Raw genomic sequence first — 12507 nt, 5'->3', positions numbered from 1 at the left:
ACTTGAAATAATGTTTTTTGGTCCCTCCCCTTCAAGCCCCAAAACAGCATTACTTGAAATGTCAACCTTTATTTGTCGAAATAATAAGTGTGTCACTGTAAGTCATTTTGGCACATATTTTCCTCTATAACTAGAAAAATTAAATTGGACTTCTGTATCTGAAACCTAGCAATGTTTTACTTTACAACCTTTACAACTCAATTATTTGAGTTATAACATACCTGTATAGTTTGAAGAGTGGTGAAGTGCACCATTGTACAACCTTTATAACTAGATAATTTTTATTACCTCAATAGTTTGAAGAAAAATAAGATAACGAATTTGCCAACATTGTAAGTACACCATTGTCTCTTAGAAAACAATTTAGTATACAATAAATATAATTACCACTTAAGGAATTTATGACTAACATTAACACTTGCGTGCTTGCTTGGTGTTAGATATTTAATTTTGTTATTTTTGATTTTTGTCATTTGTTCTTGATTGGAAAATTGTCAGAAGTAGTTCAGGGTTACTGCAATACGCATTAATTTATACAACAGTTTACAAATAAAATTGTTAAAACATGAGTGCTGTGAAAAATAAATTGAAAACTGTGAGTCTTGCTGAAAATTTAGAAGTGCTGAAAGCTGTAAAGAACTGTCAAATGAAGAAAGATATTTCTGAATGAAAAGTTTGGCCTACCAATGAGTATTCTGTAAACAACACTAAAACTTGACAATATCTCCATCAATGACGAAATGGGACTGTTTTTAAATGTCTTCTTGATAAGAATGTAACTTTTAAAAATGATAAATGTCATGGTAGTGAAACGGCAAGGACTGTTGGACTACTCTGCTAGTAGCAAACATGTTGGATACAGAAAAACTGTCACCATTAGTCATCTTCAAATCTAACAAACTTCGTTGTTTTTCAAGATGTTGATTACTATCTTGAAATATGACGCAAATTTTCAAAAACTGGCTTATAAATATTGATAATAAAATGGTCAAAGAAAAAAGAAAAATCTTGTTATTAATTGATAATTGTATAGCCCATAATGATATCCCACAAATGAAAGCAGTTAAAATTAAAAAAATCTGCTTGCCAATAATACATCAAAATTAAAGAATATGGATCAAGGTATCATTAAAAACTTCAAGTCATTATATAGAAAGAAATTATTAAGAACATGTTGGATAATATGGAAGAAAAAAGAATTCTACTTTAGATATATTGCAAGCCATGAAAATGGCTGATAAAACTTGATGAAATATAACTATGACTACTATAAAAAACTTATGTACACTGTGGTTTTCCATTGTCGTCAACAGAAGAAGCTGAAACCGAAGATATTTCTATTTCACCTCTTGCAGAATGGAATACAGTGGTGTCTGAATCAAGAATATCATGTGAGAACTTTATTATGGGATAACGAAATTATTGATTCAGTAGCTCAGAAAACTGGTACTAATGATTTAGATGACATAGAAGACTTGAATAATACTAGATGCACTCCGTGGGTTTCCATCAAAGCGGCAATCCATTGTGGATCTTGGCCTGCTCACAAAGAACTTGCCACTCCTGTTGATTCCTGGCAACTTCCCTCTATCTTCTGACCCTTAGAATCTGTAGGTCTTCTTCCACATCATTAATCCATCTCATTAGTGGTCATCCTCTGCTTCTTGTGCCCTCTGGTTTTGAAAATGTTAATCTCTTCATGTATTCATGATCTGACATCCTGAACAGTATCTGAACAGCATTGAATACTTTACGGAATTTTATAGAGCAAACTAGCAACTATGAAGAACCAGAATTTTCTGCTCTTTATACCGTAGACAATACTATAGTTAGAGAACACTCGAATTATCTAAAGCAGAAAGAAATGTCTGATTTTTTTTATGCCATATTTATTTATTTTAAGGATGTTTTGAAATAAAGTTGATTTATAATAAATAAAAATGTTTGTTATCTTTTTTTAACATGAATTTTTATTTATTTCACCTCTCTAATTCAAAATTAGTAATAGGTTGAGTTTACCGAAAGTATAAGCTGATTATAGTCGCAAATGTCAAACATGGAATAAAAAATTTCTGTATATCAGTGTTGGCATATTTTTATAATGTAGATGCTGTATGCTTCAAATATAAAAAGATAAAGCTTTAGAAAAGTACATTTTGTTTATATTATGATAAAAATTCTGCAATTTTTTATTTATATAAAACAACAATGAGTAAATATTTGTTTCTTTGTACATTAATTGCAGTTAATTAATAGAAATTTTTTAGCAATTACCCTTTGATAGATTAAGGGATAGATTTAGCAATCGTCAAATCAGCAGTTGCCAGATTACAACAGATGTTTACAATTAAATCTTGAAAGAGGCAAATATTTACTCGTTATTGCTTTATATAAATTAAACATTGCAGAATTCATAAAATAGTATAATCAAAATGTACTTTTTAAAAGCTTTATCTCTTTATATTTGAAGCATACAACATATGCGTTATAAAAACATGCCAACACTGCCAAACCAAAATATTTTTGACATTTACGGCTATATTCAGCTTGTACTTTCAGTAAACTCAGCCATGAATCCCAACCTCTTTATGTCTAATTAAAATTTGTCTAAGTTGAAATACTCCATAAGTTGAAAACTCTATACATCGAACATTTTGACATGTTCCCTGATGTTGGACTTATTGAGGTTCTACTGTATTTTATGGACTTCAGTCATGACTGATTGATACATATTCTATGTCATTAAAAAACACTGAGTACCCAATCTAATGCGTTGTATGTTTCAAAACATCATGAACCTTGGAATTACATGTTCCAGAAAAAAAAAATGAATAATAAAAACATTAACTATTTTAATTTGATACTGAATTCAATTCAAGTAAGGGATATAGATAAAAATTAAATAATAATTGTTTATAGTTTATTACCCCAGGAAATAAAGCCAAAAAATCACTTAAAAAATCAAAAAAATACTGGGCGCTATTTTTTAACTGGAATACCTGGGGGTAGTCAATAGAAAAGGTGTACCATCTCATAGTTATCGACAATTTTACTGAGTCATGGTTTTTTATTAACATTTATACAAAAAAGTGAACTTTTTCATTCATTTTAATATTGTGAAAAAACTATGCATTTTAGAAAAAAAAATGTTCAACAGACAACTTTCTTGATGGGAAATACTTTCTCTTTAAAATGAGTTTTCCCAAATTAAAAGCTGTTTATAAACAAAAAAGTTATTTCAAATTAAACCCGGAAGTAAGCATTTTTTTAATTGTTTATAGGTACTTAATTTCCAAAATAAACAATAAAAATGTTTAAAATACATTTAATAATGTGAGTTTTTGTGTAGTTACTATATTTGCGTAAGATGGGCCCAATCAGTCAAGTAATTTTTAAACAATTCTATTGGTTTATCCCATTTGAGAGAAAAAAAGGTCATTTTCATATGGCTGTACAGGTGCTTTGTCAATACCTAGATTTGTTTTTGGTCTGATTCTCTTTAAGGTCTCAAATTTTCATATTTTTTAAAAAGCATATTCATTTTTAATTGTTTACTTACAAATAATGGGTGAATAATGAAGCGCCATGACCAGTATAATGCCAATATCCCTATGCTGCACAGTATATATTACTAATGTTAAAACTAGTTTGACCCTCGTTTTGCATACATACTGCAGATAAATAAATGTTTTAAGACGAATACATTAATCACTAGCTGATGCAGAATCCATTCATAATCAATTTCCGATTTATAGAGGTCCTACCCTCTTACTACATTGGTATACTCGATTCACTGATCCCAGTCTCAACTATCTAGTAAATTTAGTAGTCTTTATTTTGCTAGGTTGCCTAAATTTTGACAGCCTGGAAGTGGTGGGAGAATACTATACAACCAAGCACACATGCTTATAACCAATATTAATTATAATTTAAAAACAAAAAGTTATTCACATTCAATTTAGTACCATAATAAAACTGCATCTTAATTAAAACAAAAGTTCAAATCTTTATTTTTGAAGTTTTATAGTTGTTTATACAGCAGATCTGCCGAATCTTTGCACATTGTCCTCATTCATATTATAGGAATTAAAATAATTTAAATTTAAATTAATAATTTAAATCATATTTTTAAAATTGAATAAAGTAATTTTATTATTTGTTTATTATTTTAATTACACCTGTAACTTTAATAAACATGTGGTAGATAGATAGATTTAGAGAGATGACCTTTTGGCCTATTCCACTCTGACCTTTTCAGATCTATTGTGGTCCTCTAGTCCTAGATTACATTCTCTAGCCTGACCTTTTTTAACAAGGCTAATAGCTTCGAGACTGTACCTTCCATGTAGCTATTTGCCAGTGGATTTTCTTCTTCTAATGCAAAGAACTGCACATTTGCCAGACTATCACACTGACCTAATGCAAAGAACTGCACATTTGCCAGACTATCACACTGACGTAGAATGTGCTCTGCTGTTTCTTCTTCGAGGTGATAGAATCTGCACAGGTCATGATCTGATAATCCCATCAGCTTCAAGTGCCTATTCAGCTTACAGTGCCCTGTTAGAAGACCTATTATGGCTTTGACTGTTTTCCTGTCTTTGCTTATTAAGTCTGCCATAAATTTTGGAATGAACTGTTTCACCTGTCTTTGTCCTGGTGAATTCCTCCACAATTCCAGAGATTTGTGAGCTACCCACTTCCTTGTAGCCATTCTTATTACTGTCTTTGCAACACTGCAGAAGGGTTTTAATCCAATGAATGGGATTGATAAGCCTTGTTTGGCCATTTCATCTGCTTTTTAATTTAATTACTATTTAAATGGGAATAAGCCACAATTAAAGGTTAAAATAAGTTTATTATGTTTTTTAATCGCCCTTATGGCCTCGTGCACCAGTCCCCAGGCTACCGTAACCTTGCTAGGGTTTCCTAGTTTATTTAGGACACACACACAATCCCGTACTAGCTTAGAATTGACCTCTACAGAATTGAGTGCCTTAAGAGATGCCTGACTATCTGTGAAGATGGCAACTGAACAGAACATTCTTTCCTGCCTTTCTATTTCTTCCACGCAGTGATGGATTGCCGTTATTTCCGCCTGGTAAACTGTCACATTCTTAGATAGACTTACTGGGAAATCTATCTCTTGATTTGTTCCTACTATGCCGGCTCCCACACCCTCCAATGTTTTTGAGCCATCCGTGTACCAGGTAGCAGCAGCTTGTATGGGCACACCTTCATTCCAGTCTTCCCTGCCTGGTATTTTAATTGTGAACTTATTATTAAAGCTATATCTCGTAGCTGTTGCATCAATAGGTTTTCCCATCACCATATCGGCTTTTAGCTCCTCAATTAACTTTCTGTTGTCAGCACCATGCATCTGGCTTATATGTTGCTGACTATGGATTAATCTGTGGTTGTAGATTCAGCAGGACTTCCAACGCTGCTGTAGGAGTTGTTTTTATGGCCTCCGTAATACACAGGCATGCTAGCCTTTGTGTATTACCTAGCAGCTTTATTGCTCCCACTTGCTGCGTCTTTGTCCACCACGTCACCGAACCATAGGTTATCATTGGTCTAATAACCATTGTGTATAACCATAGAGTCATTTTGTTTTTTATTTTATTTATACACACACATTTTGGGGTTAAGTCTCCAATTCTTACCGCACATTGTTCTACATCTGCCCAAGAACATAGTCTCTTTCTGTGTGGTTTTCAGAATGTTAGTATTCCATGTAAGCCTATGATCAAAATACACCCCAAGGTATTTTGTTTTTTTTTTGGCATCTTAAATACAACTTTTCTAAAAAAATATAAGTAAATATTAAAAGAAAGAGATATTAAAATTAAAACCTAATTTATTTCTTGGTACCATGTCAAGCTTCTAGTAGCACTATATGGTATTATGACATCTGATCGGAATATTCTTCGCCATTATTTGCAGAGTTGTAAGCAATTATATATTTTGGTTTCACAATATCCTCTTTTTACTATGGGTCCGGATACTTATCCATCCACTTAATAATTCCTAGTTATTTTTTGCTTTTTTTCCAATAACCTCCGTTCGCTTCATCATTTTGGACTGGTTAAAAATAGGTGGTATTTCTTTTCTGTTTCCTCTCAATACATCACAGTACATCATGTTTTCTGCTAAAAATCTTTTAACGAGAGGTGTCCCTGAATGAAAGTTATCAGCAAATAATATTTTGGCAGCTGTATTTGTGATACACTGAAGTAAATTTAGAACAACTGCTTCAGAGTGTGGTACATTAACTGGTTGTTGTTTTTTTTCCTGTGTAAATACTTGCATTGAAAGTATAGTCGTCAGGTGAACAGAGTTTGTACAGTTTCACTCTATATTTATGAGTCTTGTTGGGGATGTACTGACGAAAATGGAGTCTCCCTCTAAAGAGTACCATAGATTCATATATAAGGAGAATGTTGCCAGTTTCCATTAGTTTCATCAGGTATGTCATTATTTACAAAATGAAGAGGTTTCAATAAAAGCAAAAAGCGATCTCGACTTAAAATTTTTGTAATAAAATTATAAAATATATCATCATGTGTGTTAAAATGAGTCACCGTCCTTTGCCCGCTGGTGTTTTCAGAGCCGATGATAACCCTTCAATAAAGGTTTGTTGACGGTTTGTAACTTAAAAATCTTGCGAAACCTTTGAGACAGTATGATCTTAATTTAACCAAGTTTCGTGTAAATAGATTTTTCTTCCTTAATGTTCGCAATAATACACGTCGTGATATTTTGGGTTATCAAATCGTCGGAATCTATTTCGGTTGCTACTTTCTTTAAGGTTGGGATTTAATTTTTAGAAAAAGAAAGCATTGAATTTTTTACAAATAACATAATTAGTTTCCTCTTTAAGCTGATTACGTTTTCTTTCTCTGGTTTCCATTTTTTCGACTTACCTTCAAGTTGTTTCAAATGGAATTCAATTCTGTGAACACTTTTCATAGTCATGGGGTTCACAATACATGTTATATATAATAGTTTTTTCACTTGAAAAATTTTGCAGACGACGTTTCATTTGACTATTTTTACCTTCCATATTTGTCAGAACATTATAAAAACGTATTAACCGCTTCAGTTTAATTATAAAACTGACGTATTTTAGTATGTATTTTATTATTGTATTTTAGCAAGAACTTTGGGACTTCCCAAACAATTAAAATAAGTTAAATTGTATTTGGGAGCAAACTAAAGCATATATTGTTTTCTGTTTAGATGTAAAGTTTGAGTGTTGAAAAAATCAATAATTTATTAAATGCCATTGAATTGTTTAATAGAAAGGGGAGTATTGTAATACATCATTTGAAAGGTCTTTTAAATACCTATTCAGCTATATCAATATGTCTAAGTATAATTAAAGTTTGTAATTGTTTAAAAAAATAATTAAATTTTTATTATTACAATAAATATTTATTAAGTATTATTTAATAAATACAACGAAACCTAAATTAAGTGCTCAAATTGTTTACCTTCAGCTAAAATACAATGAGAAACAACCTCATTACGTATTCTTTCTTTCAGTTCATTAATATTTTGTGGTCTATTTTGATACACCTTACTTTTTAAATATCCCCATAAAAATAAATCAAGAGGAGTCAAATCAGGTGACCTAGGGGGCCATTCTATTGTTCCTCTTCGACCTATCCACCGATTTGGAAAGACGTTGTTTAAGTAGTTGCGTACCAAGACAGCATAGTGTGGAGGCGCACCATCTTGCTGTAGCCATAAATCATTTCTGTTTGGAAACAACCGGTTCAATTCTGGAAGCAAGAAATTTTGAAGAAATTCTAAATATCGAGGACCTGTTAAGTTTTCTTCGAAAAAGTATGGTCCAATACACCTATTATCTATTATTCCCATCCAAACAATAATTTTCTCTGGGTATTGAGTATGGTACTCTTGCATCCAGTGTGGATTTTCCGTAGCCCAGTACCGATAAGTTTGACGATTGACATGACCGTTTAGTAGAAATGTAGCTTCATCAGAGAAAATAATCTTTTTTAAAAACATCGGATCTCTGTTATTTCGTTCCATTATAATGTCACAAAATTCAATTCGTCTATCAAAATCATCTTCCATAAGTTCTTGTACTAAACTTACTTTGTAGGGATGCCACTTTTCCTTCTTTAGCTGTTTAAGAACTGTTGAATGGTCCATGTCATTATCTAATGCTACTTGCCGTGAACTGTTATGAGGATTATCTTGAAAAGCTAACAGAACGTCTACTTGTTGGTTTTCAGATATTGGTTTTCTACTACCTTTAGGAAGGTCTTTAACATGACCCGTTTCTCTAAATTTTTTCTCAATTTTGCTTACAGTGGATTGTGAAATTGGTTCTCGACGGGGGTATTTATTATTAAATAACGCACATACTTCTTTCTGCGTACGTGTTTTATCTCCATAACCAATCATTATGAGAATTTCAATTCTTTGCGTTTCAGTTAGCTTCATGTTCAAAGATACAAAGACTTTTTGAATACGTTTACTACAATAATACTATTAATCACTTCACAGAAAGATAATTAAGTTTGAATGTCCAACTATCAATGTTCATATTGATAAGGTAACTAGTTTTTTTAAAAAGGTAAAAAGTAGATAAAAAAGATATTTCATTACCAGTGATGGCCTTTATAAAATTTATTTTTGGGTGTCAATAATACATCATATCAATACTTAATAAATATTTATTGTAATAATAAATATTTAATAATTTTTTTAAACAATTACAAACATCAAATACTCAGACATATTGATATGGCTGGATAGGTATTTAAAAGACCTTTCAAATGATGTATTACAATACCCCCTTTCTATTTAAAAATTTTAGCAATGACGTCATCACGCTCACATAGATGACGTCAAAAATAAAAATGTATTACGAATAGCTTATTTAAAAATAAAAATCGACGGGTTTCAGGATTTTTCCTTAAAGTCTCCGGTTTACGAAATAACGAATTTATTCCTTTCATTTCCACCATACTGTATATTTAATTATCTAACATATATACCTAACATACACTGTAAAACGATTCATACAAAACGAATTATATTTGCAAGAAACTTGTAGAAATATTTTACTGTATCAGTTTACTGATAATATCTTTTGGTCACCTAAAGTGACAAATACCTCAATTTTATGTATTAATCATATTTTTTAAAATTTTACTTTATAAGGTCCTAAATGTGTACTTGATAATGTTGTTAAGGACAACTCAGCAACAGAAATGGTTTTATATTCGTTTACCGAGGACGAATTATATGAATTGCTAATTAAAAAACTGAAAAATACCAAATCTTGTGGACTTTTTTGTTAGTATTTATAATCCGATGTCTAAATTATTCAGTTGCATTATGGCCGATCCCACATATTTGTTTAGAAGTTTCTTATTGCTAGAGAGAGAATAGTGGTTCATATAATTTGTAAAAATTCTTGAATACTGGTAGCGTTATCTCTAACTCTTACAAAACAATTTTGTACGCCACTGGAAGACCAAGAATATAAAAATCACCATTTCCTGGAATTTAGTGTCTACAATTCTGATACCCAACTAGACGTTGCGTCAACATTGACTAACAGGGTGCCCTATTTGGACATTATCTAAGGAGCGATGTATTTCATTAATTTTTTGGGATATACTAAAATCTATTAAAACGGTTTAATTCAAATTTAGATTATTATTTAGCATGGGTAATAAGAAAATGATGTTAGTTTTTATTCCAACAAAATCAAAGTACACCTTAATTAGCTTTAAAAATGATTTGTATTGGTTAACAATACTTAGTAACATTTTTAACAGTGAACATTTTTACAGAAAATAAGGTACCCATTTCGTTCCATAAATTTTGTATTATTCTGAAGCTATTTTCTTGAGGCATCTTAATGCAATTGGGAATAAGCCACAATTTGTGTTTAGAATAAATTTATTGTTGATGTTTCCATCTCCACTTCGGAAATCGTTCTCAAAATACAAAACATTAATACAATCGTGGAAAGTGGAAATCGAAATGTCAACAATAAAATTATTTTAAACATAAATTGTGGATTATTTCCATTAAAAATAGTAATTACTTATAAACTTTTGTAAAATTTAAAATTGCCATCATTATAGTATTGTCATCTTACTTGTTAATTGATTTAAATTTTTTACTTGCATTTTCTAATAATGTCTTGCTTAATATCATTGAGTAAATTTTAATCTTAATAGAAATTTTTTTTGCAGGTAATGTTTATAACAGAAAAGAAATTGTGATAAGACAATTACTTAAGGAACAGACTCATTTAAATCCACTTATAAACAGTTTGATATCAAATGTGCCAGAATTAAAAGTCTCATTAAACGGAAATGTGTTTCACAAAAGAAAGAGACCAATCGAAACTCATGTATTAGATAATACCACTGTTAATGAAGAAAAAACATCTCCATTCAAAACTATGAAAGTACAAACAAATGAAATAGAAGAAGACCAACTTCCTCCACTTTATCCTTCCTCGGCTATCAACAATGTAGAGATTGAAGAAAAACCAATAGGGTAATCTAATATTTTTTTATTGTGGTATATTGAAAAATTTCTTTTCTTTTCAAGAATTTTTAAACGGACTAAATAATATGTGGAGTTTTTTAAAGCATATTTTAAGACATTAATAATTTATTAAGAAAATTATAAAATAGATGACGCCATACACCTCCAAATTCCACACCACTGCGGAAAACGTGCTCAAAAAATATTTATATACAAATTCTGAAAAATGTATAACCAAAGTTTTTGTTTTTGGTTCTGACTGTTTTGTGTATTCTGTGTTATATGTTTGTGTGAAAAAAATGTATCCCAGTTGTAATTGAGTAACGTAAATTGAGCAAAAAATCGATTTGTTGTTTTGTGTGTTGCACACAACAAAAAGACCGAAATTGGTAGTTTCGTTTCGTTCGTATAATTTATTTATATTGTTTGGTAAATACTGATAAAATACAGGGTATGACAGATAAACGGCCAATTAGAAATATCTCGAGAACTAAAGGTAACTAAATAATGAAAATTGGATTGAAGGAGTTTTGAAGAGTGAACTGTTTATTGAAAATATTTTTATCTATTTTGTACTTCAGGTTATACCTGAAGTTGCTGATAACTTCGTTTTGTTTAATGGGACCCACTACCGTTTTTGAGTTATCATGGTTTTTATAATTATGAAAATTACACCTTTCTACCATGTATATAAAGTGCAATATCCTCTAATGTAATTTGAATATAAAAGTAAATTCCTTAGGCCTTATCGTTTACAGTATAAAGTTGCCTTTTTTATTATATAGTGTGCTGTCAAAATTATGGCCGGCATAAAACCGGCATCCTAAATTTTCGCCTAATTCCTTTTTTTAAAATGGGACACCCTGTATGTTGTTGATTATTTTAGAAGACTACTTTTCTCACTATCGATCTGTATTAGTATTCCCTATACCTATTTATTGCAGTTTTCAAATAAATTAACTTAAGACACTTTTGTCACAAAAAATTTATTTTTCTATAAACTATGTTGTGTTAATTTACAACTTTCATATTATAAGTCAAACATTGAACAATTAAAAAAATGCCATCAAAGAAAATAGGCACTAACTTATTAATGTTCAAACTAGTGATAAATGTTCAAAATGTTGCCCATTAACTTCCAAACATTTATGAACTCTATCAGATTTTCATTAGTAGCTCTTGATATTGATTCTCCATTTATCTCGTTAAAAACTTGAAGGATTTTATTTATCATATCTTCCTTAGTAGTGACAGGTTCAGAGAACACCTTATTTTTTACTTATTCCCAAATATAGTTATCTAACGGTGACAATTATAGTTGTCCTGGTGGCCAGAGAAACGGACCTTATTAGCTATCCATCTATCGCTAAATATTTCATCAAGCAATGTGCCGACTCCTCGAATATTGTGAGCCGGTGACCCACCTTGATGAAATCAAGCCTCGTTAGCCCCATTATTATTCGCGAGGAACCGCAAAGTGGGCGACGCCTGGTGGTAGATTTCAAAAGCATCCACTTCGGGAAAACATTGAAATTGTCCTTAATTTGTATACATATTAGCGGCCGGTTTATATTGTAATTAACAATGACTTCGACTTCAAAAAACTATTGCAATGTTCCTCAATGTTCATCCTATTATAATTCACAAAAAAATTCCATATATAAAAGTTTGGCAATGCATTTTGCGAATTGGCAAACCTGTAACCAAGTACATGACTGTGTGCAGTTTACATTTTACTGAGAACGATTACTTTCCAAGTAAGTATTGATTAAAATATTATTTATATTTTAATATATTTATATTTAATTGACTTTATAGTAACACCTGAAACTAAATTGAGAAGACGGAAGAAAGATACTGTTCCACCATCTAAATTGCCCCAAACGTCTCATGAAATTATTAGTAGAAAACGTAAGGCGTAATTTACAAAATATAACATGGTCAGCTCCAAAAACTGCC

At 30.9% G+C, this 12507-nt stretch overlaps 1 protein-coding gene across 3 annotated transcripts in view; it reads left to right on the top strand.

Annotated features, from left to right (window-relative positions):
- LOC140431327 (uncharacterized) overlaps positions 1-12507 on the top strand; it is a 59514-nt gene that overhangs the window by 1320 nt on the left and 45687 nt on the right. For 2 of the 3 annotated variants that reach the window (XM_072519263.1, XM_072519259.1), the window contains exon 2: positions 10248-10557. In XM_072519263.1, the coding sequence (XP_072375364.1) occupies positions 10248-10557 (310 nt within the window). Of the gene's footprint in view, positions 1-160; positions 333-10247; positions 10558-12507 lie in introns of those variants that run through there. The other variant, XM_072519266.1, reaches the window with a different exon arrangement.

This window comes from Diabrotica undecimpunctata, chromosome 1 (assembly GCF_040954645.1).
Source record: "Diabrotica undecimpunctata isolate CICGRU chromosome 1, icDiaUnde3, whole genome shotgun sequence".
Taxonomy (NCBI): domain Eukaryota; kingdom Metazoa; phylum Arthropoda; class Insecta; order Coleoptera; family Chrysomelidae; genus Diabrotica; species Diabrotica undecimpunctata.
The sequence above is the reverse complement of the archived record's forward strand: the minus strand, read 5'-3'. Positions and strand labels throughout refer to the sequence as shown.